Source organism: Schistocerca nitens, chromosome 1, assembly GCF_023898315.1.
Source record: "Schistocerca nitens isolate TAMUIC-IGC-003100 chromosome 1, iqSchNite1.1, whole genome shotgun sequence".
Lineage (NCBI taxonomy): Eukaryota > Metazoa > Arthropoda > Insecta > Orthoptera > Acrididae > Schistocerca > Schistocerca nitens.
This window is the reverse complement of record NC_064614.1, coordinates 620214729-620242319: the sequence shown is the minus strand read 5'-3', so window position 1 is coordinate 620242319 and position 27591 is coordinate 620214729. Positions and strand designations below refer to the sequence as shown.

The 27591-nt window shown below is 44.4% G+C and overlaps 1 protein-coding gene across 4 annotated transcripts in view; it reads left to right on the top strand.

Moving 5' to 3' along the window:
• LOC126257353 (protein UBASH3A homolog) overlaps positions 1-27591 on the top strand; it is a 229655-nt gene that overhangs the window by 109837 nt on the left and 92227 nt on the right. For all 4 annotated transcript variants that reach the window (XM_049955559.1, XM_049955558.1, XM_049955557.1 and 1 more), the window contains one exon: positions 17524-17593. In XM_049955559.1, the coding sequence (XP_049811516.1) occupies positions 17524-17593 (70 nt within the window). The remainder of the gene's footprint in view (positions 1-17523; positions 17594-27591) is intronic.

Sequence of the window (27591 nt, the reverse complement as noted above, 5' to 3'; positions counted from 1 at the left end):
GAATATTGCTTGTTCTGTACAAAGACCTGCATGAAAACCAAACTGACTTTTGTTTAGGATATTGTGGAAGCTGAGATGATTGACAATCAACCTGTGCATCAGTTTTTCAAGAATTTTTGACAAGATAGTTAAAAGGGAGATTGGGAAATAATTTGTAACATTGTCTTTCTCACCTTTTTTAAAGAGTGGTATCACTACAGATTGTTTTAGCCTGTCAGGGACAATTCCTTCTTGCAACGATGAATTGAATATGTTGCATAAGACTGGACTTATATATTTATAGCAACATTTCAATGTTTTTTTTAATGAGGTAATAATTCTTTCAATCTCTTTTACTGTAACATGATATCAGGGTACCTGTGGGGGCTCTGTTACTGATAGCTGTCTGTAGAAGAGCCAATGACTCATCCACAGTTCTGCAAGGTTCGCAGGAGAGCTTCTGTAAAGTTTGGAAGGTGGGAGACGAGATACTGGCAGAAGTAAAGCTGTGAGTACCGGGCGTGAGTCGTGCTTCGGTAGCTCAGTTGGTAGAGCACTTGCCCGCGAAAGGCAAAGGTCCCGAGTTCGAGTCTCGGTCGGGCACACAGTTTTAATCTGCCAGGAAGTTTCATATCAGCGCACACTCCGCTGCAGAGTGAAAATCTCATTCTGGAAACATCCCCCAGGCTGTGGCTAAGCTATGTCTCCGCAATATCCTTTCTTTCAGGAGTGCTAGTTCTGCAAGGTTCGCAGGAGAGCTTCTGTAAAGTTTGGAAGGTGGGAGACGAGATACTGGCAGAAGTAAAGCTGTGAGTACCGGGCGTGAGTCGTGCTTCGGTAGCTCAGTTGGTAGAGCACTTGCCCGCGAAAGGCAAAGGTCCCGAGTTCGAGTCTCGGTCGGGCACACAGTTTTAATCTGCCAGGAAGTTTCATATCAGCGCACACTCCGCTGCAGAGTGAAAATCTCATTCTGGAAACATCCCCCAGGCTGTGGCTAAGCTATGTCTCCGCAATATCCTTTCTTTCAGGAGTGCTAGTTCTGCAAGGTTCGCAGGAGAGCTTCTGTAAAGTTTGGAAGGTGGGAGACGAGATACTGGCAGAAGTAAAGCTGTGAGTACCGGGCGTGAGTCGTGCTTCGGTAGCTCAGTTGGTAGAGCACTTGCCCGCGAAAGGCAAAGGTCCCGAGTTCGAGTCTCGGTCGGGCACACAGTTTTAATCTGCCAGGAAGTTTCATATCAGCGCACACTCCGCTGCAGAGTGAAAATCTCATTCTGGAAACATCCCCCAGGCTGTGGCTAAGCTATGTCTCCGCAATATCCTTTCTTTCAGGAGTGCTAGTTCTGCAAGGTTCGCAGGAGAGCTTCTGTAAAGTTTGGAAGGTGGGAGACGAGATACTGGCAGAAGTAAAGCTGTGAGTACCGGGCGTGAGTCGTGCTTCGGTAGCTCAGTTGGTAGAGCACTTGCCCGCGAAAGGCAAAGGTCCCGAGTTCGAGTCTCGGTCGGGCACACAGTTTTAATCTGCCAGGAAGTTTCATATCAGCGCACACTCCGCTGCAGAGTGAAAATCTCATTCTGGAAACATCCCCCAGGCTGTGGCTAAGCTATGTCTCCGCAATATCCTTTCTTTCAGGAGTGCTAGTTCTGCAAGGTTCGCAGGAGAGCTTCTGTAAAGTTTGGAAGGTGGGAGACGAGATACTGGCAGAAGTAAAGCTGTGAGTACCGGGCGTGAGTCGTGCTTCGGTAGCTCAGTTGGTAGAGCACTTGCCCGCGAAAGGCAAAGGTCCCGAGTTCGAGTCTCGGTCGGGCACACAGTTTTAATCTGCCAGGAAGTTTCATATCAGCGCACACTCCGCTGCAGAGTGAAAATCTCATTCTGGAAACATCCCCCAGGCTGTGGCTAAGCTATGTCTCCGCAATATCCTTTCTTTCAGGAGTGCTAGTTCTGCAAGGTTCGCAGGAGAGCTTCTGTAAAGTTTGGAAGGTGGGAGACGAGATACTGGCAGAAGTAAAGCTGTGAGTACCGGGCGTGAGTCGTGCTTCGGTAGCTCAGTTGGTAGAGCACTTGCCCGCGAAAGGCAAAGGTCCCGAGTTCGAGTCTCGGTCGGGCACACAGTTTTAATCTGCCAGGAAGTTTCATATCAGCGCACACTCCGCTGCAGAGTGAAAATCTCATTCTGGAAACATCCCCCAGGCTGTGGCTAAGCTATGTCTCCGCAATATCCTTTCTTTCAGGAGTGCTAGTTCTGCAAGGTTCGCAGGAGAGCTTCTGTAAAGTTTGGAAGGTGGGAGACGAGATACTGGCAGAAGTAAAGCTGTGAGTACCGGGCGTGAGTCGTGCTTCGGTAGCTCAGTTGGTAGAGCACTTGCCCGCGAAAGGCAAAGGTCCCGAGTTCGAGTCTCGGTCGGGCACACAGTTTTAATCTGCCAGGAAGTTTCATATCAGCGCACACTCCGCTGCAGAGTGAAAATCTCATTCTGGAAACATCCCCCAGGCTGTGGCTAAGCTATGTCTCCGCAATATCCTTTCTTTCAGGAGTGCTAGTTCTGCAAGGTTCGCAGGAGAGCTTCTGTAAAGTTTGGAAGGTGGGAGACGAGATACTGGCAGAAGTAAAGCTGTGAGTACCGGGCGTGAGTCGTGCTTCGGTAGCTCAGTTGGTAGAGCACTTGCCCGCGAAAGGCAAAGGTCCCGAGTTCGAGTCTCGGTCGGGCACACAGTTTTAATCTGCCAGGAAGTTTCATATCAGCGCACACTCCGCTGCAGAGTGAAAATCTCATTCTGGAAACATCCCCCAGGCTGTGGCTAAGCTATGTCTCCGCAATATCCTTTCTTTCAGGAGTGCTAGTTCTGCAAGGTTCGCAGGAGAGCTTCTGTAAAGTTTGGAAGGTGGGAGACGAGATACTGGCAGAAGTAAAGCTGTGAGTACCGGGCGTGAGTCGTGCTTCGGTAGCTCAGTTGGTAGAGCACTTGCCCGCGAAAGGCAAAGGTCCCGAGTTCGAGTCTCGGTCGGGCACACAGTTTTAATCTGCCAGGAAGTTTCATATCAGCGCACACTCCGCTGCAGAGTGAAAATCTCATTCTGGAAACATCCCCCAGGCTGTGGCTAAGCTATGTCTCCGCAATATCCTTTCTTTCAGGAGTGCTAGTTCTGCAAGGTTCGCAGGAGAGCTTCTGTAAAGTTTGGAAGGTGGGAGACGAGATACTGGCAGAAGTAAAGCTGTGAGTACCGGGCGTGAGTCGTGCTTCGGTAGCTCAGTTGGTAGAGCACTTGCCCGCGAAAGGCAAAGGTCCCGAGTTCGAGTCTCGGTCGGGCACACAGTTTTAATCTGCCAGGAAGTTTCATATCAGCGCACACTCCGCTGCAGAGTGAAAATCTCATTCTGGAAACATCCCCCAGGCTGTGGCTAAGCTATGTCTCCGCAATATCCTTTCTTTCAGGAGTGCTAGTTCTGCAAGGTTCGCAGGAGAGCTTCTGTAAAGTTTGGAAGGTGGGAGACGAGATACTGGCAGAAGTAAAGCTGTGAGTACCGGGCGTGAGTCGTGCTTCGGTAGCTCAGTTGGTAGAGCACTTGCCCGCGAAAGGCAAAGGTCCCGAGTTCGAGTCTCGGTCGGGCACACAGTTTTAATCTGCCAGGAAGTTTCATATCAGCGCACACTCCGCTGCAGAGTGAAAATCTCATTCTGGAAACATTTCAGGTTTCTTTACGATATTGGTACCTTGTTTAAGTTCTATGGGTGTCCTGTTCCCCATTTTTTTTGCCTGTTTCCCACTTTATCACATACCAAATTGTTTTTATTTTGTTGTCAGAATTATCAATTTCAGACTTACTGCACATATTTTTTGACTTATTTGTTACCTTCTTTAGGATGCTGCAGAAAAGTTTGTAGTGCTGATGTTTTTTTGGATCATTACAAGTTCTGAAGGAATTATATAGCATCCTCTTTGTTCTGCAGGATGTTTTTATCCCTGCAGTGATCCATGATTTATTGATATACTGTTTCTAATATTTTTTAATTTTTTTATAGGAAAGTTGGCTTCGAAAACAGACATAAATTCTTTTAGAAATGTATTATACTTTTTGTTCACATCTGCTTCATTGAAAACTGGACTCCAATCTATCTATCTATCTCTTGCAGGCTGTTGTTGAAATTTTTGATGGTTTCATCATTTATTATCCTAAAAGATTTCCAAGAATTCTCATAACTGTTGCACAGATTGATGTCAGTGAAAGTAAGCAACTGACCTCCATGATCAGAAAGGCCAAGAATTGGACGTACGCTGATATTGTTGACTCTTGACTTATCTATAAATATATTGTCAATCAAACTTAGACAGTTTTCGGTAACTCTAGTTGGAAAATTTACTACTGTCATCAGATTATAAGAATCAACTAGATGTTCTAACTTGCTGTAGCATTGCTTTCATTTAGGAAATCTACATTGAAATCACCTGTAATTATTAGATCCTTAGATTTTGAGTACACTTGGGATAAGACAGAATCTAACTGCCTCAGGAACACACTAGTGTGTTCCTGAGGAGCTCTGTATAGTGCTAACACTACAACTGTACAGCTACTTATAGTAATTTCTACACCACTTATTTCAAGATCTTGTTCAATACAGTGACTCTTTAAATCTAATGTGGTGTATGATATGTTATTTTTTAAGTATATTACTACTCCACCATTCTTCATGATAGATCTACAGTAATGTGCTGCTAGATAGTAACCACTGAGCTATAACATTTCAACATCTCTCATGTAGTATTCACTAAATCATAGAACATCAGCATCCTTTATCTCTTGTGGATCATCTAAAACAACAGAAATTTTGTTAACTTTGTTTGTAAGTCCTCCTACATTATGGTGAAAAATTGTCATAGCTTTCGACAACTTATGTGAAACAACAGCAATTTCTTGACATATTGCAGCTTTCAGGTAATTGAGTGTATGAGGTTTGTTGCAGTATACTTACTTTTGAGGTAATCCCATAAGAAGAAGTCACAAATAGACAAATCTGGTGAGGGTGCTGGCCAGTGAACATCGCTGAAATGTGAGATTACATCTTGAGGAAACATTTCTTGAGCAACTGTCATCGAATCATTAGCCTTGTGAGCTGTGGCTTCATCTTGTTGGAACCACATGTCTGCCATGTTTATCCCCGTAGTGTCCAGTTGTGGCTGCACGAAATCGCATAGCATTGCAACATAATGTGCAGCATTCACTGTTACACTAACACTGCCTTCTTGAAAAAAATAAGACCCAACAATTCCCCCTGTGGACACTTCACACCACACTGTGCAGTGGTTTTTTATGCCCTTCTTGTGTGTTATTTGCTGCCCAATAGTGACAGTTTTAATTGTTTACATAACTGTCTAAGTGAAAGTCCACTTCATCACTCATCAACACATCATTAGCAGCAAGAACATCAGTCATTTTCCCGCAAAGCTGTCTCCGTTCACCATAATCAGGGTAGTGGATCATATGCACAATCATAATTTTGTAAGGATGAAAAGGTAACTTATCCTTCAGGATGTACTGCAGCGAGTGACGAGACAAGCCTGGAGTTGCAGCACACCACCTAGTGGAGCGACGAGGACTTTGCAGAACAGGTGCTCTTACTTTATCGACATTTTCCTGTGTTTGCACTGTGCGAGAACGACCAGGTGTTATCTGCTTTATGACTGACCCAGTTGTGCGAAAAGAGGTAACCCAACACAATATTGTGTTGTGGTCAGGTATCGAACCGTTTTGTGGAACATTGAAGTGTGTACGGAAGAACCATTGCACTGTGATCGCAGAGTCATTACTTTTGAATAAATGTTCAACAGCAAATTTGCAATGATGCAGGGTCCACTGCACCATTGTGACTGAAACTGGATACTTTGACCTACAAAACAACATGTCCCTCAGCCCGCCATTCCAGTCCCACCGCTGATACTACACAAGTCAAATCCATGTATTCTTTTTGCGCCACCCTGTAGTATGCATGACATAATCCTGTGTTTAATTGTTGACTTCTGCTGGTATTTGCAACAGTTAGAAATTGACATATTTTTAAATTACTTGTAAGACTACCAGCACTTGTGATAAGTTTCCCTTAGATTTTGGTAGCACACCAAAAAGATGCTATTAACTGACCTGGTTTATTAGATGTCACATGATATGTGAATTACTTATGTTGTATAGTTAGCAATTTTGTTTTCAATACTGCACGTACTCCACAAGCCAAGTTATTAAAAATCACATGTTCTTCCAACTTCAGTGTAAAGTATTTGGATCTGAAATGTTTATAACTGACTTGTATATTTAATCAAATCATCTACTGCAGTAGTGGGTACACACAATCTCCGGTGATCGGAATCCACGTTCTCTTTCTGGTATGACACGTCCTGATGCTTGGAACAATAGATGCAGATCTTCAGTTCTAAGGGATCATCACACTTGCCTTGGATCATCTTCAAGAACTCATCTGCATCCTGTTGAATCTTAATTTTCCGAAGTAGCTTCTTAAATTCTTTCTCAGCTGGTAAACCCTTCATGCAGTTTGTACAACTTTCTTTCACCATTGATTGTGCTATATTTACTTCATCTGTATTTTTGGATCATCATGATGGTACGTCACAAATAATACTATCTCTTCTTGGTTTATATTCAATTTCAAAGTGGTATTGTTGAAATGCAAGTGCCCATCTTGTCAAGTGACTGCGTGTCAGTTTACATTTTTTGTGCACATCATGACATGTCTTCCAAGCACACACCATGATATGTCTTCCAAGCACATAGACTCAACACTTAGTAAAACCCCAAATGAATACCAATGCTTTTATCTCAGTAACAATGTATTTCTTTCCCCACACAGTTAATGCTCTACTGGTGAAGGCAGTTGTGTGATGCTCAGTTCGGCCATCGACCTAGTACACTTGAAATAGATATCTTCAAAGCTTTCTGTTATTTCACTCCCTCAGCTCCATACTGGATCTTTCCTTTGTAATTTCAGTATGTTAGATGTTGAAAGGCTGTGCCCAGTGAAGAAGTGATAATACCCAGCAAATCTTAACTATCCTTTCATCTGTATTTGTCACGTCAGTAAAGGGAATTACTCAGTTGTCTTTCTCTTCTGTGAGTCGAGTTCAATATCTTTTTGCATAATCATGTGTCCAAGAAATCTTATTTACTTCTTTCCAACCCCAACTTCCTCAATATTATGTTGACTCCAGCTGTCTAAAATGTATTTATAACACAATGTAAGCTGTCAAGAAATTCCTCCTGCAGTACTGAACTAATTAAAATATCATCAACATAGGCAATGATGAACTTAAGTAGCTCTTACCCTAATACCTGATTGAGTACTCTCATAAACACGGCAAACAATACTTTGTAACCAAATGAGGATCTTTTAATTGATAGTTCCTGCCATTTAGTAGAAAAACAGGGTATTTTTAGCTTTCTAGGTGTAGTAAAAGTTGTCAGTAACTGCTCATGAGGACTAAACTGCTCAAACACTTGCACCATTAAATTCTTGTAATAACTCCTCTAAATGCTAGAGGTGATAACTTTACAAAAAAAGTATATCGTAATTTCTCTGACAGTCCATACAATTTTGGCAATTCTGTTTTGTTTCGTTACTGCATGGATGGGATTTCTGTTCTCTGAAGCTCTTTGTCAAAGGCAGGTTTCTTGGCTGGTGGCATAGAGTAAGATTTTGTATGAAATACTTCATGAAGTTTTACTTTTGATTTGGAAATACATCCTTTAATTAATCCAGGTTGGGATGAATACTTGGCATTTTTTTTTTAATTTATTTAATTTTGCTTGAATAGCTACAACAGCACCATTCATCTTATACCACATCTTTGCATTCTTTTTCCTGAAATTGCAGAATCACAACTCCCGTATCTTCTTTCATAGTAATAAAATATAGGTTCATGCTTGCAGTACCTGCACAGTCTTCATCTACAATTCCTCTAAAGTAAATCTTCACCTCTTCTTTGTGATACTTCACATAAGAACATCCTTGAACAAAATTGAATCAGTTGTGTTTTTTATCATCCAGTCTGTACTGAATACAATTCCAGTGTTCAAAATAGTCTCCCAAAATTTGATATTTCAACAGAACTTGTTCTCTAATTGGCTTGCTTTGATTCCCAACTCTGGTTATGATTCTTTCTCAATTTAGCAAAAAAATAGGCATCTTTAGGTGATCATTGAGTTCCTGAAATTATTTTCTGTTATTGTGTGTGCCACTGACCCAGAGTCCAGTAAGATATCAACATCAGCTCTGCACACTTCCAGTGTAACAATTGGTGTAATGGCATAAGTCTTGAATGACATCCCTTCCATTGTCATGATGATAGTTTGTAGTGCTATAGGTGACCCTTTGTCTGAACATTCAGTTCCGGAGTGGGTCAAGTCTATGTTGTGCAAGTTGATTGTAAGTCCCAAGATTGTTGTTCCTTAAGAATTTGTGATGATACACTTGCTGTCTGTTTTATTGTTGTTGTGGTCATCATATCTTCTTTTTTTGTTATGATCATTCAACTGATTTGATGCCCTGAAGTTCCATTCATTATGATGTTAATTTTGTGGCTCTTCATTGACAGTGTTTCTTATATCAGGAAGATTGCTCTCACACTGCATTATTTCTGTGTTAAGGGTTTCAATTTGAATTGCAATCAAAAATATACATTGTCTATATCTTTTTTTGTGAGAGCTAATCTCTCGTGAACAGAATCGCTGTGAGTTCTGTGTCTTTGACAGGCACATCCAGATGCACCTTATGGTCCCAGTACCTCTGCAAAAAATCCACAAATGGCCCTTGACTGTGGCCGTGTGGTGGCAGCATCAGTAATTTTGATCTGATTGTACACTGTTGTTGAGCAGGCCAAAATTTATTCAAAAAGGCTGCTTGAAATTCACTGGAATTAATGTAACTATCAGCTACTCTCATTCCACTCATACGTGCACTGTGACATTGCAGTGCCTGTGTTGTTCTGCCGACCGGGGTGGCCAAGCAGTTCTAGGCGCTACAGTCTACAGTCTGGAACCGTGTGACCACTACGGTCACAGGTTCAAATCCTGCCTTGGGCATGGATGTGTGTGATGTCCTTTGGTTAGTTAGGTTTAATTAGTTCTAAGTTCTCGTGGACTGATGACCTTAGAAGTTAAGTCCCATAGTGCTCAGAGCCATTTGAACCATTTTTGTGTTATTCTAATTACAATGCAAAGTTCCTTTGGACATGCAAAGGAACAGGCACTGCGGCAACTAAGCCATTATGAAATACGTTAAATGTCCAAAGGAACTTCGCATCGTAATCAGAATAACACAGACACTGCAATATTGTATTTCTCTGTCGATACAGAGCATGCGACTTGCAAGTGCAAGATCTCACCTGTATGGGAATATACATAATGGATGTTAGAGTCCAAGTCATAGGTGCATGGTTGATGACATATGGAAGTTTAGGTCTGGTCATGAGTCATGCACGGATAGATGACCGCTTGTGATAAGCAGGAAATGCGGGTTCGTGTACTGGGATGGCACAAAATTTCATTATTGTCTTTCTATTCTACAGCTGATAGTTGTCATTATTTGCAACTGTGAATACATTTATTGCATATGTGCTCTGTTTCTCAAATTGGTCACACAAAAATTTGTTCGTTTCTTGGAATGAAATGTTGGGGAGGAGATTCGTGTTTAACGTCCCATCGACAATGAGGTCATGGAATGAAACGTTGGGAAACTGTGTTTGTACTGGTGCATCAAAGCAATGGGATGCAACCCTTGAGTGTGTTTGAATTAGTGAACCTTGTATGTACCAATACTGGTATCAACAATCAAATTTAGTGTTGCTCTCACCATTTCATCTGCACCTTATTACTGATTTTTTTTATTCTTACAGTACACATTCATGTAAAGAGATTGCTGCAAGTGTTCAAATTTAGTGGCCAAGCATCTGCATTGTTTCTGTACACCAGCTACCATTTTAACAAGTGAGTGTTTATGCTGTGAACAATCACTCTTTACTGTCGTGTTCTCAGCAGTGTGTTCATCAATTTTATTTTGCTCCTGATTGAGTGCGCTTTTATTGTGCATCCAAACAATGGAAAGTCCAGGCTAAAATATCAGCAGTAGTATGAAAAGGATAATTGCGACTCACTATAAAGAACTTACGCTGAGTCGCAGACTGGCACAACGAGAAGACTGTTACATGCTGAGCTGTTGGCTACAGCCTTCTTTAGAAAGGGAAACACACATACAAGCAGGCACACCTTATGCAAATATGACCACTATCTCTGGCTCAAGCTTGGATTGTTCCATCATAACTTTTCTACATAATTCATTCTGTTTCCCCTTGATCATACTGATGAGTTCCTTTTGTGACTTGTCTGATGCTTCTCGGCTTTCTTGTGCATTCTTTTGGATTAGATCCTCCACTTGATTTAATTCTCATTTAGGAACATCAGTTTGCTTTCTAGCTTGCTGTTTAACATCATCATTCATTGCCATGATGTAACTTAGTCCAACCATTACTGGTTCATGGCTGCCCATTGGTGTGATAACCCCTGGTTCCCCAAGTTTGTTTGTCACAATTTAAGCTACTGTTATTTAACAAAATTGACAAAATGTTTTTAGAATCAACATTGTTGGTTAAATTGTTGTGCGTACTGATACCGCCTATGTCCATGGTTCTACCTTCACTGTTAGCAGTCATTGTTAATTGTATCACATTATCTGTTGTTCCTAAAAGTCACACCTATTCACAATTTATAGTTCACAAATTATCTCTCCTTTCCAATGTCATTTTTAGCAAAAGAAAGTGCTGCTATGCTGGAATGTTGTGCACTCAATACTTATGGCAGTTCTACTATGTCGATCATCTACGAAGAATGCGATGCAGCTTACATTCCATACACGTCATCAGTTGTGTGGTTCCTCTCTGTTATTCACTTTCTTAATAATTACTCCTGTCCTTGGTGATTATGAATTATTTCATCATGACTTTTGTTATTTGAGGATCAGTTGGGTCAACTTCTTTAAACACAGCTGATTGAAATGCTCCTCTTAGTTTATTGTATCCTTTGTTGAAAGCTATTATTGAATTATAGTAACAGCATTATGCCAGTAAACTTCAGCTTTTGTGGATGTTTCATTTCTACTTGGAAATTACTGTTCAATATTCTTTCAATGCATGACTGTAAAATTCAGTACATTACTTGGCTTTCTTTCGAATGCTTCCTTCGACCAGATGTTCGTGACTAACCACGTCAGAAGACTCAAAATAACAATTGCCTGTGTTCAAATCCAAACCACCATAAAACTCATTGTTGAGTCCAGAGATGGTTAACACACATTGCTGCACCTCACAAAGGTTGCATTTTTTATTGTGTTGATCAAGATGCCGCATTGAAAACCTCACGTAAATAGCTGAAAGGTTAGTCCTGTATTTATTGCAGGTTTGAGGGAATGCTTTCCAATGATGTAGAGACAAATCTAGTATCTCCCTCTTTTCATGTTAGAGCAGTGGTCTCTTCTTTGTTGAAGACTCGGTAACGAAGGAACTATGAATGAAATTTTAACTCTGCAGCAGAATTGTGGTGGTATGAAACTTCCTCTCATATTAAAACTGTGTGCTGATCTGAGACTTGAATTTGGGACCTTTGCCTTTCACGGACAAGTGTTCTACCATTGAACTACCCAAGCATAACTCATGACCGGTCCTCACAGTTTTACTTCTACCAGAACCTCGACTCCTACCTTCCTAACTTCACAGAAGTTCTCCTGCAAACCTTGCAAGACTAGCACTCCTGCAAGACTAGCACTCATGGAAGAAAGGATATTGTGGAGATGACTTACCCATGGCCTGGGGGATGTTTTCAGAATGAAATTTTCACTCTGGAGTAGAATGTGTGCTGATATGAAATTTCCTGGCAGATTCAAACTGTGTGCTGGACTGAGACTTGGAACTCAGGACCTTTGCCTTTCACAGGCAAGTGTTCAAGTTGTAGAGCTCTTGCCCACAAAAGGCAAAGATCCCTAGTTCTACTCTCAGTCTGGCACACAGCTTTAATGTTCCAGGAAGTTTCAAGAAGCTACGAGTTGTTGGTAGCTCAAATGCTGTGTATCTGATGCCATCATTTGAAGAACAGTGTCACAGGAGAGGTAAAATCTAATGGATACTCCGTGTGTGAGTACTCAGATTAAATTGACCATCAGGTGGTAGACAGCATTCTGGGAGCAATTTAGAGCATAAATTACAGTCAGCTATAGAGCATTACTTGTGTCAGTACCAATGACATTTGTTGTCTGTATCTGATCTATTTTTGGTTCTTTTCTAAGTGTGGCAAAAGTGAAACGAGCTGGCAGAGGTTTCAGTAGAGTTGTCAATTTTCTCTGGGAAAAGTGTGCATTTGTTGTTGACTGTAAGTTGAAATTCACACTAAGTAGTATTCAACACATTATTATTCTAGTATCTTCAACAATTAATATAACAACCACCACACACAAGATTTATTTTAAACCCCCTGGTCGCAAATGGATCCAATATTTTGAGAGTGTAATTAAAGAGACAAGGATTAACAGCCATGCTGCTATTACTGGGATGATAGTCACAAAATACAGGATCATCAACAAAGCCAGAAGAGCATTTGCATTTGATACAATTGATAGACAGTCACTGACAACCTGTTTAAAAGACAAACTAAGAACATTTAGTTTAGATTCATCAAAAGCAGAACAACTGTACTTGAACCCCAGACACATCGAAAATGTATATATTGTGCTATAGATAAACCTACATACCACATAAAGTAATAAAAGAATGCAAAGATTTGTCATAGTTTAATGATAGCATTTCCATAGTCAGATCCGTGTGAAAGATTTATCGGCAAATCGCAGGAAGCTACTGTATGATGTCAGCGAATGAATCCAAAGCTTTGATTCAGTCTCTCTTATATGAATCTGATGATGAACCAAAAGACTTAAGAGAGAAAGCCAAAACATTAGATTATAATTTAAAAATTTATTTACACATAAGAATACCACTGTACTAATGTTTGACTGCCACCCTCTGATTTGTGAGAGCTATTGAAATAAACAGCCCTGGTATTGATAAACAATTAACTACTCACAGGGAACAAAACACCAGACCCTGACAGAATTTCTGTTAGGTTTTAGACTAAAGACACCATGAGAATTAGCTAATTTCCTGGTTCATATTCATTAAGAATCTCTCGGTGTGCAGAAAAGGGTGCACGTTGCTCCATTGAAAGAGGTTGAAAGAATGGAGTCACAGAATTTGCCTGTTGTTGGACTGTAGAGCATATTTTAAGCTAGACATTACTGGAATAAATGTAACTTCTGTCAGGGAATCAGCATGGGTTCAGCAAAAACCACTTATGTGAAACACAGCTTTTTTTTTTTTGTTAATATACCACACGGTTCATTCAAAATTAAATAAACCAGAGGCTGTAAAGTGAAAATTGCTGAAGGGATCGTAATGCTATTGCCTATGGAAGGAGGTGAGTTGCTATAGGAGTGCTGAGGCTCCAAACTTGCACTAGAAGGACATGGGTGCACACGCCGATGACGACAGAGTTAGCAAGTGCACGCATTGTCGTCCACTGCATTCAGAAGTGCTGAAAACAGATAAATTGAAGCTTCAAAAGGAGAGCAAAGGGGTGCAGTGTGTTTTCTTACAGAGGAAGGAGTGAAGGCAATTCAAATTCATTGAAGGGTGCAGAAATGTATGAAGAGCACAGCATGTCTGTTACAATTGTGACACTCAGCCCCTCCTCTGGGGCAATGTGTACTGCCGAAATACTCTGATGTTGAATATTGATGGTGTCCACCTACTGGACAATGGTACCAGTAATGTACTGTGGCATTCCAGATAACGCATAACTGGCCAGTGACGTCTGTTTGTAAATCACTTGTCATCACACCTTCTCATCAATCAACATTGCCATTTTTAAATTGAGCAAACCAATTATACACTTGAGTTTTCTCCATAATGTCATCTTAGTAAGCTGTTTTAAATATTAAGACTGTTTGAGGAGCATTTTTACCAAGTAGAAAACAAAATTTCACAGCTGCACATTGTTCACATAAATTTATGATCGCAAGAGAGAGAGAGAGAGAGAGAGAGAGTGCCATTGACACGGGTTCACAGGTAGATGCTGTGTTTCTTGACTTCCGCAAGGCGTTCAATACAGTTCCCCACAATCGTTTAATGAACAAAGTAAGAGCATATGGACTATCAGACCAATTGTGTGATTGGATTGAAGAGTTCCTAGATTACAGAACGCAGCATGTCATTCTCAATGGAGAGAAGTCTTCCGAAGTAAGAGTGATTTCAGGTGTGCCGCAGGGTAGTGTCATAGGACCGTTGCTATTCACAATATACATAAATGACCTTGTGGATGACATCGGAAGTTCACTGAGGCTTTTTGCAGATGATGCTGTGGTGTATCGAGAGGTTGTAACAATGGAAAATTGTACTGAAATGCAGGAGGATCTGCAGCGAATTGACGCATGGTGTAGGGAATGGCAATTGAATCTCAATGTAGACAAGTGTAACGTGCTGCGAATACATAGAAAGATAGATCCCTTATCATTTAGCTACAAAATAGCAGGTCAGCAACTGGAAGCAGTTAATTCCATAAATTATCTGGGAGTACGCATTAGGAGTGATTTAAAATGGAATGATCATATAAAGTCGATCGTCGGTAAAGCAGATGCCAGACTGAGATTCATTGGAAGAATCCTAAGGAAATGCAATCCGAAAACAAAGGAAGTAGGTTGCAGTACGCTTGTTCGCCCACTGCTTGAATACTGCTCAGCAGTGTGGGATCCGTACCAGATAGGGTTGATAGAAGAGAGAGAGAAGATCCAACGGAGAGCAGCGCACTTCGTTACAGGATCATTTAGTAATCGCGAAAGCATTACGGAGATGATAGATAAACTCCAGTGGAAGACTCTGCGGGAGAGACGCTCAGTAGCTCGGTACGGGCTTTTGTTAAAGTTTCGAGAACATACCTTCACCGAGGAGTCAAGCAGTATATTGCTCGCTCCTACGTATATCTCGCGAAGAGACCATGAGGATAAAATCAGAGAGATTAGAGCCCACTCAGAAGCATACCGACAATCCTTCTTTCCACGAACTACCGACAATCCTTCTTTCCACGAACGATACGAGACTGGAATAGAAGGGAGAACCGATAGAGGTACTTAGGGTACCCTCCGCCACACACCGTCAGGTGACTTGCGGAGTATGGATGTAGATGTAGATGTAGAGAGAGAACAGCCCTAGCAAAAGGAATCACTGTAGATCAACAGGACAAGCCAAGAAGACAACACAGGCAGCGCTGAACTGGCAATGGCCCAGTGGCAGACATGTGTATTGCACAAGCTCCACCCAGGGCAATGTTATTCCTGTTTTTCTTTTTTACCCTCTAGTACTATATTATCGTCTAATAAACAAGTTCAGGTCATATGCAGTATCCTCAAAATACTAATAGAAATCAGTGTGTTATGGCAGACAGTGACTGTTCATCACAAATGAAAGTAGCTTTGAGTGTGCAAGGAAATGTTACAGAAATGCTCATGTTTTCAATATACATAAAATAGAAATGCTCATTTTCAGTATACATAAACAATTTATCAGGTAGGACCAGTAGTTGTATCAAATCGTTTGTTGACTATGCTGTTGCCTACAATGATGATTCTAAGGAAATGAAGAATTTTTTGGATAGAATTTTCATCGATGTAATATGTGGTAGCAAGATAATTCCTATAGGAAATAAGAAGAACCCAATGATAAATGATTACAAGATTAATGCTATGTCTTGGAACTGTGTCACGTTGCTGAAATACCTGGGAGACATTCTAAGAACTAAAATGAAAGGATATTAACATTCATCATGGGTGAATGGCTAGTTTATATTTTTAGAAGCATTTTGGAAATGTGTAATGCATTTTTGAACAAAATCTTGTACAAGAAACAAGTTCATCCTGCTACTCATATAGAGAATTGCTTCAGTGTTTGGAGTCCTCATCAAGTAATCAAAACAGCCGAGACTGAATGAATTTAAAGACACAGTGTCAAGATTGTAACAGGTTGGTATAGTTTATATTAAAATGTAACTGACCGATAGTTTGTGCTATGTGTATGGAGATATGGATGTGAGCCTCATTCACATTTAGAAGATCTGGGATGCCATTGAGTGACTTGTGTAAGCCTTTTATCTATTTGCAAGTAATCTCCTGTAGTTGTGGTTGATGATTGATTGGTCATGTATTAAAATGGCTCCCCAACACTCCCATTTTCCCATGAACTCAACGCTATAGCGCAATGCCTCCACTATCAAGTTAATAGGGAGTGTTGAATGCAACTGGGGATATGTCTCTAATTTGGTTGCTCCCGCAACCCTCCTGCTCCCACGCCCATCCTGCTCCCACGCCCATCCTGCACCTGTGCCCCTCCTGCTCCTGCGCCCCTCCTACTCCCGCGCCCCTCCTGCTCCCGTCCCTGTCCCACTCCTCGCACTCCCGTCTTTTGTCACTTCCTCCTCTTTTGTTGCGCCTCACTCTTCCCTTGCGTGTTTTTCTTCTCTTCCCTCTGTCTTTTCTCCCTCAGTCTTCTCCCCCCCCCCCACTCTTCTCTCCCCTAATCTTGTTTCGCCCCACTCTTTTCCCCCGACTCTTCTTTTCCCCTACTCTTCTCTCTCCCACTCTTCTCTCCACCCCCCTCTCTCTCCCCCACTCTTCTCTCCACCCCCCCTCTCTCACCCCTCTCTCTCTCCCCTCTCTCACTCCCCCCCACTCTTCTCCCTCCACTCTTCTCCCCCCACTCTTCTCCCCCCACGCTTCCCCCCCACTCTTCTTCCCCCACTCTTCTCCCCCCTCTCTTCCTCCCCCTCTCTCTTCCTCCCCCTCTCTCTTCCTCCCCCTCTCTCTTCCTCCCCCTCTCTCTTCCTCCCCCCTCTCTTCCTCCCCCCTCTCTTCCTCCCCCGTCTCTCTTCCTCCCCCGTCTCTCTTCCTCCCCCGTCTCTCTTCCTCCCCCGTCTCTCTTCCTCCCAGGTCTCTCTTCCTCCCCCCTCTCTTCCTCCCCCCTCTCTTCCTCCCCCCTCTCTCTTCCACCCCCTCTCTCTTCCACCCCCTCTCTCTTCCTCCCCCCTCTCTCTTCCTCCCCCTCTCTCTTCCTCCCCCCTCTCTCTTCCTCCCCCTCTCTCTTCCTCCCCCCCTCTCTTCCTCCCCCCTCTCTTCCTCCCCCTCTCTCTTCCTCCCCCCTCTCTCTTCCTCCCCCTCTCTCTTCCTCCCCCCTCTCTCTTCCTCCCCCCTCTCTTCTTCCCCCCTCTCTTCCTCCCCCCTCTCTTCCTCCCCCTCTCTCTTCCTCCCCCACTCTCTTCCTCCCCCCACTCATTGAAGTCCTACACAGTAACTGCAGTGTTATTGTATAGCTCACAAAATTTTCACTGTAATCATTTCCTGTATCACCCAGTGAAAATGACCACTGTATAAAATTTCTTATGTTCTTTGCACCGCAGGATGCACTGGATTCTTACCTGAGAACTACACAGAAAAGACAGCTGAGTCAGATGCCTGGACATTGCACAGGTTTGTACCTTTAATTTTCCAGTTATCCGTTTGTAATTATATTATTTCATCTGTTACTTAGAGTGATTCATGATGGGAAGACTGAATAAAATCATACTGGTTTTCAAACTTTCTGTATGCATCGAGCCTTATTCATCATTTTCTGTCAGTGTTTAAGGCCAACCTTCATTTCTGTGCCCTATTTCCCTAGCAGTATTGAAATTGTTGCAGGCAGTTACATCTCAGCTTCATTTTTATAATCAAATCTCAATAAGTTGCCTCTTAAACCAAAATTTTTGTCTCATTAAACTGTATTTTGTGGTGTAAGCTATGTTTTCCTGATTTGCTCTTCTCCTCCCCCCCCCCATCCACCCCCCCCGCCCTCCACACACACACACACACACACACACACACACACACACACACACACACACACACACACAGGGGGTCCACAACTCTTTTGTGGATACGTGCGTAGCGAGCACGGGACCCCGAGCTAATGTGGCCCCCCTTCCTTTCCGGGCTGCATACTCTCCCTTTCCGCATCCTTCCCTGTCCCCCATCTTCGCCCCCCCCCCCCCTCACCTCCGGCTCTTTCCTTCCCTTTCTCCCCCTCTAGGAGTATGGTTTGTGCCTACGTCCGGAGACGGACACTCGAAACTGTTACAAATTCCTTGCTTTCTATACTTGCAAGTCTTCGTCCTTCCTCTGTCCTTCTCTTTTCCTTCCCTCTTCACTTTTCTCCACTGCGGCGATTGAGACCCCTCTTCTTTCCTTTCCCTTTCTCTTTTTTCCTCCCTGTGCATGTCTGAAGGCCGACCCACGCACTTCCATGCGTAGCCGGTGACGGGGTAACGCATAATTCCCCGCCCCGGGTAGACAGGTAGGACACGTACGTACCCCCTGGTAACGGCCAGGCCCAGGCAGGGGTGATTACCCGAGCTGATACCTTCCGAAAGTGCCGATTGGTCCCTCCGTCCGTTTGTCGGGAGGTGTGACCTGAGGTGTGAACAATCACCTAAGGTGGGAGTGCCCTCAGAGAGGGCCCCCACAAGGGAGGAGCGCGCCATCGGAGACGCCAGTAATCATGGGGGATTCTTCCGCAATGGTTTCCTCACCTTCCACTATGTCTGCTCACAAACATAAGTTCACTGAGTCTCAGCCACAGACAGTTCTTCCATCATTGCCACAGTTCCTTGTTGTTTCTCGGTCTGACGAAGGTCACGACTTCTCCACGGTCAACCCTTTCATTATTCAGAAAGGTGTCGACGCAATTGCAGGTCCTGTAAAGTCTTGTTCCAGATTACGGAATGGCACCCTGTTGTTAGAAACAGTCAGTGCCCTCCAGGCACAAAAATTGCTGCGTACCTCACTACTACACCCCTTCCCTGTCCGGGTTGAAGTGCACCGCACTTTAAATTCCTCGCATGGAGTCGTTTATACACGCTCGCTCGATGGATTGTCTGACGAAGAAATTCAGCACTACCTGTCTGACCAGGGCGTAACGGCTGTTCATAGGGTTATGAAAAGGGTTGACACGAACATCATTCCAACCCGCACTGTCTTCTTGACATTTGACAAAGTTCAACTCCCATCGAAAATCAAAGCAGGCTATGAGATAATTTCCGTTCGCCCTTACGTCCCAAACCCTACGCGTTGCTATCGGTGTCAGCGGTTCAATCACACCAGCCAGTCCTGTTCCAATCCGGCCAAATGTGTTACGTGTGGCAAGGATGCCCATGAGGGTGCTTGTCCACCTCCATCCCCTTGCTGCATCAACTGTATGGGTGACCACGCTGCTTCCTCTTGAGATTGCCCCGTTTTTAAGGACGAAAAGCTCATCCAGGAAATTAGAGTGAAGGAAAAGGTGTCGACCTTTGCTGCTCGAAAATTATTCGCCAGTCGACAGCCCATCGTGCCTCAGACAGGAAAATATAGCACTGTCCTTGCTTCTCCTCAGCCAACAAAGGAGGCGGCCATGCAGACTTGCGACCTCACCTTTAGTACCATGGTCGTCAGATCGGCCAGCGCAAAGACCGCCCGTTCAACCTCACCACTTTCGCCTGCCCACTCTCTGGCTCACCCTTCATCAGGTTCTGCTAAATCTCGAGCCCAAAAGTCAGACACCAAGACTTCGAAAAAAGAGCATACTCGTGAAGAGTTTTTACGTACCGCAACTTCACAACCATCGGTTCCTCCTTCATCTAAACATCATACTTCCAAGAAGGCTACAAAGAAACCCAGTTCCTCTCCTTCTCCGCCAAGGCGTGTCCCATCTACAGCACCACCTGGCGGAAATCGCCCTCGGCCGTCTTCTGTGTCGCCGAGGCGCACTGCTGGCGGCCGATCAACCGGCCGATCGCTGGTGGCAGGAGCTGCTCCTGACCAACCTATGGATCAGGATCTTCTGCCTTTGGCTGAATGCCATTCCATGCTGTCGGTCGCAAGCTCTGAGCAGTCGTTGAGTTGACAGCAACCTTGGTCACATTCCTCCATTTTCTGTTCACCCTATGTCCATTATCCACTGGAATATCCGTGGTATTCGAGCCAATCGGGATGAATTGTCGATCGCGATCCTACTCGCCGGTCATCTTCTGTCTTCAGGAAACAAAGCTGCGTCCCCATGACCGCTTTGTTCTCCCTCTGATATGATCTCCCCTCTGTTGAAGGCACTCCAGCACATGGAGGACTCCTGATTCTTCTCCATGAAACTCTCCATTATCACCTAATCCATTTAAACACTTCCTTCCAAGCTGTCGCCGTCCATCTTTCCCTTTCCGGATACACGTTCTCTCTTTGTACTGTATACATTCCATCGTCCACACCAATGGCACGAGCTGATCTCCTTCATCTTCTTGGTCAGCTTCCACCCCCCTATTTGCTGGTTGGGGACTTCAATGCCCACCACCCGCTTTGGGGATCTCCACATCCTTGTCCACGTGGCTCACTATTGCTAGACGTCTTCCACCAAGCGGATCTAGTTTGCCTCAACACTGGGGTCCCTACATTTTTGTCTGCCTCCACGACAAATTTATCTCATTTGGACCTTGCGGTCGGTACTGTTCCGCTAGCTCGGCACTTCTAATGGTTCGCCCTTGATGATACACACTCGAGTGACCACTTTCCATGTGTCCTTAGACTGCAGCCTCAACTGCCATACATGCGCCCGCGACGCTGGAAGTTTGCCCAAGCTGATTGGACACTTTTTTCGTCTCTAGCGACATTCGACGACCGTCACTTTCCCAGCGTCGACGATGAGGTCACACATATTACCGACGTTATTCTTACAGCTGCAGAACATTCAATACCAAGCACCTCCGAATTGCCCGGGCGCCCCCCAGTTCCTTGGTGGAACGAGGCATGCCGTGATGCAATACGTGAGCGGCGACGTGCTCTCCGCGTTTTCCGCCACCATCCTACTTTGGCCAACTGTATCCACTATAAGCAGTTCCGAGCACGATGCCATCGCGTCATCCGCGATAGCAAGAAGGCAAGCTGGAAATACTTTATTAGCTCATTTAACACCTTCACTCCCTCCTCGGAAGTTTGGAGTCGGCTTCGACGGTTCTCAGGCGCGCCTAGTTTCTCCCCGGTCTCTGGGTTCACTGTCGCGCATGACACATTAGTGGACCCCGTCGCAATTTCTAACTCGTTGGGTCAGCACTTTGCTGAGATTTCGAGCTCTTCAAATTACCCGCCAGCGTTTCTCCCGAAGAAACGTGGAGCGGAAGTGCGACCTCTTGCTTTCTCCTCTCAAAATTGCGAAAGCTACGATACTGTTTTCTCCATGCGGGAACTCCAACATGCACTCTCTTCTTCTCGCTCCTCCGCCCCAGGACCGGATGGTATCCACGTCCAAATGTTGCTGCATTTATCAACCCATAGTCTGCGTTACCTCCTTCGCCTTTATAATCGAATTTGGACCGACAGTACTTTTCCCAGACGATGGCGGGAAGCTATCGTCGTTCCCATTCCAAAACCTGGAAAGGACAAACATCTCCCCTCTAGCTATCGCCCCATTTCTCTCACGAGTAGTGTCTGTAAGGGTTTGGAGCGTATGGTGAATTACCGTTTAGCGTGGTGGCTGGAATCCCGCAGTCTTTTAACACCTGCCCAATGCGGATTCCGAAAGCATCGTTCTGCAGTTGACCATCTTGTTGCTCTCACCACTTATATCATGAACAATTTTCTCCGGAAATGCCAAACAGTAGCATTTTTTTTTTATCTGGAGAGAGCATACGATACCTGTTGGAGGACAGGCATCCTCCGCACACTGTTCTCTTGGGGCTTTCGAGGTCGGCTGCCCCTTTTTCTTCGCGAATTTATGGCAGAGCGCACATTTAGGGTGCGGGTGAACACTACTCTCTCCCGTACTTTCTCCCAAGAAAGCGGGGTACCCCAGGGCTCCGTGCTGAGTGTTGTACTGTTTGCCATTGCCATCAATCCAATTATGGATTGTCTCCTTCCTGATGTCTCGGGCTCCCTCTTTGTGGACGATTTTGCGATCTACTACAGCTCTCAACGGACCAGCCTTCTTGAACGACGTCTTCAAGGCTCTCTCGATCGCCTCCACTCTTGGAACATCGAAAACGGCTTCCGTTTTTCTCCCAGTAAGACAATTTGTGTTAATTTTTGGCGACGTAAGGAGTTTCTTCCGCCCTCCTTACATCTAGGTCCTGTCAAACTTCCGTTTTCAGACGTTGCTAAATTCTTGGGTCTTATGTTTGACAGAAAACTGTGCTGGTCCTCCCACATTTCCTATCTTTCGGCTCGCTGTCTGCGATCCCTTAACACCCTCCGTGTCCTGAATGGTACCTCCTGGGGAGCGGACCGAGTGGTCCTTCTCCGCCTCTATTGCGCCTTAGTGCGCTCAAAATTGGACTATGGAAGCATAGTCTACTCCTCTGCTCGGCCGTCTATTCTTCGGCGTCTCGACTCTATCCACCACTGTGGAATACGTTTAGTGTCTGGAGCTTTTTACACCAGCCCTGTGGAAAGCCTTTATGCTGAGACTGCTGAGCCTCCGCTATCCAATCGGCGAGCAGTCCTTCTGACTCGTTATGCTAGCCATCTGTCTTCCATGCCTGCTAATCCAGCCCATGACCTTTTTTTCGACGCCTCCTTTGATGTAGGGTATGCAGGCCGCCCCTCCTCCCTACTACCACCGGGAGTCCGCTTCCGTCAACTGCTCCATTCTCTTTCCTTCCGCTTTCCTAAAACCTTCTTGACAACTTGGGGTACAGCACCGCCTTGACTCCGTCCCCGGATTTGCCTGCTCTGTGACCTTTGTCGATTTCCCAAGGATGGTACCCCTTCACTTGTTTATCTTCGGGCATTTGCTGCTCTATGTGCACAAATGACGGACGCCACATTTATTTACACCGACGACTCGAAAACATCGTTAGGTGTAGGGAGTGCCTATATTGTTGGCGACACCCCAAATCACTTTCGGCTTCCCGACCAGTGTTCGGCGTATACTGCGGAGCTTTACGCTGTTCTCCAGGCTGTCCACTACATCCGCCGCCATCAGCGGATACAGTACGTTATCTGCTCAGATTCTCTCAGCTCTCTCTTCAATCTCCAAGCTCTTTATTCTGTGCACCCTCTGGTCCACCGGATTCAGGACTGTCTGCGCTTGCTCCACCTGGGGGGCATCTCGGTGGCGTTCCTCTGGCTCCCGGGACACGTTGGCATCTGTGGAAATGAGGCGGCCGATATTGCAGCCAAGGCTGCAGTCTCTCTTCTTCGGCCAGCTATTCAATCGATTCCCTTCGCCAATCTATGGAGCGTTTTATGTCGTCGTGTTGTTCATTTATGGCACCCGCATTGGTCGACACTTCCCCATAATAAATTGCGGGACGTGAAAGCTCTTCCTTGTGCTTGGACCTCTTCCTCCCAAACGCGTCGTCGGGAGGAGGTAATTTTAACTAGACTCTGGATAGGGCACTGTCTTTTTAGCCATCGACATCTTTTAAGCGGCGATCCTCCCCCACTCTGTCCCCACTGCTCTCAGCTGTGGACGGTAAGACACCTTTTAATTGAGTGCCCCTATTTTAATCCGTTACGCTCCCATCTACAGCTATCGCCTGATATATCGTCGATTTTAGCAGATGACACGCGCTCAGTCGACCGCGTTCTCAAGTTTGTTAGTGCTAGTGAAATGACGTCAGTCATTTGAAGCTTTTTTTTGGGGACAACCAACCCCTTTCTGTAGTGGATTTTTAAGCCTTCCTCCTGCTTTTAGTTTCTCCAATTTTATGACTTTCGTTCCCATTGCTGCTGGTTTCCATTTTCGGTTTTTTACTGTTTCCTAAGTCACGGACCGGGCGCTAATGACCATAGCAGTTTTGCGCCCTAAAAAAAAAAAAACCACCACCCCCCTTTATGCGGTACATCTCTTCAACTGGACACTGGACACCATTGTGAGTGGTTTTGAAAGTGATAAAATGTACTCAATTAATACTGTATTCATCAGGCCCTCTAAGACCTCTATTATCTTTAATGAGCCACAACATTTAATGAATCTTCAGGGGTGTGCTGGAGCAATTTTATCAACACATTCTTTTAAAGTACATGTCGTATACTGTTATTTGTAACTTCACAGTACATAAGGAAAGTTGCTGCATCATGAACCATCCTTCATTGCTTGTAATTAAAAGTATCCACTGTTGCAGTACTTACCAATGTATTAAGAGTGTTTCTCTAGGGGGGTACAGTGGGCTTAAGTCCTGATATCAGGCCTACTGACATTCACAGCTCTTTTTTCTGTCTGTGGCTGATCAGATTACCGCCATTCAGCTACTACTTCACTGTTACTTCACATACTACAGTGGGAGAATGTACAATTAGTAACGACACCTGAAAAATACTAGAGAAAACAGTCTCTCTGTACAACTTCCTATTGCAGACTCCTGTCAGGTGTCCTGCTTGGAAAGTGCAACTTCCCTATCACAATAACTCTGTAACGTATGTTCTTTAAAGAAAAAACACTTTTCCCGAATGCCCTGACACACTACTTTTTTTTAAACATTAATTACATCCTGAAAATGATTAATTCACATTCATGATGACCAGGTCCTTTACAGTGTCAGTTATATTACTAAACAAGTAACTCAGGGCACTATCACCATGTCCCACTTGCAGATTGCCTGTCGATCGGCATCCAAGGATGACAAAAATTTGGTATTCAGTATTTCATATAATTATTGACTGAATTTAAAAGTTTAAAATGCTGTTATACTCATCAACATGAACAATCTTATGTTGAAGGTTAAAAAGAGTAAGACAAGTACTACAGTTAGAAAGTGTATGTGTCTTGAGGCAGCATACCTCACAACACAAATTACTGAGACTATATTCATCCAGTATTTGAGAAAGAGAGCATTTAGCAAACTTCACACATAATTTCAAGCATCTCCCATGTCTTTTTCACAGACATCCTCACAAAATGATGAAAGGAAGAAAGTTTATTGCTTATCATATTTTTATTGTTCATGCAGTAAAACTTCAGCATCAGGCATTACATCTTAATTTATTACTTCTTTGCTGCTAACTCTGTTTGAACATATTTTGTAGACAGTATCCACATTTACTACAGACTGCACCTACAAAATTATATAATTGTACTATATATACACTCCTGGAAATGGAAAAAAGAACACATTGACACCAGTGTGTCAGACCCACCATACTTGCTCCGGACACTGCGAGAGGGCTGTACAAGCAATGATCACACGCACGGCACAGCGGACACACCAGGAACCGCGGTGTTGGCCGTCGAATGGCGCTAGCTGCGCAGCATTTGTGCACCGCCGCCGTCAGTGTCAGCCAGTTTGCCGTGGCATACGGAGCTCCATCGCAGTCTTTAACACTGGTAGCATGCCGCGACAGCGTGGACGTGAACCGTATGTGCAGTTGACGGACTTTGAGCGAGGGCGTATAGTGGGCATGCGGGAGGCCGGGTGGACGTACCGCCGAATTGCTCAACACGTGGGGCGTGAGGTCTCCACAGTACATCGATGTTGTCGCCAGTGGTCGGCGGAAGGTGCACGTGCCCGTCGACCTGGGACCGGACCGCAGCGACGCACGGATGCACGCCAAGACCGTAGGATCCTACGCAGTGCCGTAGGGGACCGCACCGCCACTTCCCAGCAAATTAGGGACACTGTTGCTCCTGGGGTATCGGCGAGGACCATTCGCAACCGTCTCCATGAAGCTGGGCTACGGTCCCGCACACCGTTAGGCCGTCTTCCGCTCACGCCCCAACATCGTGCAGCCCGCCTCCAGTGGTGTCGCGACAGGCGTGAATGGAGGGACGAATGGAGACGTGTCATCTTCAGCGATGAGAGTCGCTTCTGCCTTGGTGCCAATGATGGTCGTATGCGTGTTTGGCGCCGTGCAGGTGAGCGCCACAATCAGGACTGCATACGACCGAGGCACACAGGGCCAACACCCGGCATCATGGTGTGGGGAGCGATCTCCTCCACTGGCCGTACACCACTGGTGATCGTCGAGGGGACACTGAATAGTGCACGGTACATCCAAACCGTCATCGAACCCATCGTTCTACCATTCCTAGACCGGCAAGGGAACTTGCTGTTCCAACAGGACAATGCATGTCCGCATGTATCCCGTGCCACCCAACGTGCTCTAGAAGGTGTAAGTCAACTACCCTGGCCAGCATGCTCTCCGGATCTGTCCCCCATTGAGCATGTTTGGGACTGGATGAAGCGTCGTCTCACGCGGTCTGCACGTCCAGCACGAACGCTGGTCCAACTGAGGCGCCAGGTGGAAATGGCATGGCAAGCCGTTCCACAGGACTACATCCAGCATCTCTACGATCGTCTCCATGGGAGAATAGCAGCCTGCATTGCTGCGAAAGGTGGATATACACTGTACTAGTGCCGACATTGTGCATGCTCTGTTGCCTGTGTCTATGTGCCTGTGGTTCTATCAGTGTGATCATGTGATGTATCTGACCCCAGGAATGTGTCAATAAAGTTTCCCCTTCCTGGGACAATGAATTCACGGTGTTCTTATTTCAATTTCCAGGAGTGTAGTTAGGGGATTTGGCATCATAAACATTGAGATGCGCAAAAAATAGTTTTTTCTTACAACAAGACACATATTACCCAGACTGTACTCATATAGTGTTTGATAATGAGAGCATTTAGTGACTTCCAACAAACTTTAAACACGGTTTTAAACCTTCTCTAAACTTTTCTCACTTACATGCTTAACATAAAATATTTAACACGTTAATTCATTTGTAAAGTAATCAGAAGTTTGAAGGTGTTTTATACAAGTGAATTCATTTCTTTGAGTTATCAGGAGTTTCTTGGTTGGTTTAAAATTGAAACCATATGAAAGTTTCATACTCAGAGTTATCTTTCAGAGCTTGCTAGCATTGTAGTTTAAGTAAATCACTAAAATTACATGGTAAACTGTTGCCGATAAAGTTTAATCATTGCTGCTCACACTAAAGTCGATTTCACTAAATTGCTCTAAATAGTTCTACACACATAAATAAATCCACTTGCCTTGCAGCATTTAGCACTGACAATATAACAGAAAGCAGATAATAGAAATTCAGACTCCTTCAATCATCTGTTACATTGTTCAAAAATGTTCTCGCAATGAAAATTTTAACAAAACCTAACATGTCTAAAGCAGAATGCAGTAAGACAGAGAAACTGTATCAAGACACAGACCCAACTCCATCTCTAGCTGTCCTTGGGGGCAGTTTTTGTTCACAGATATTGCCAGCGTATAAAAAAGCTAGAGCCAGCATCTGACTCTAGTATAATAATCATTTTGATTATTAAGATTGCTTCAATTCTTTTCCACTTGGGACTGTGCAATAGTTCAATAATTTTCTACAGTTAACAGATCTTCTCCTGAGGAAACCTCATTAAAAAGTGTCTCCCAATCCTCCCAAATAAAAAGAACAGAAATTTTTGTAGACATGACGCCACTACCTATGTGCTCTGAAAGAACCATTTAACAGTGGATTGTGAGTC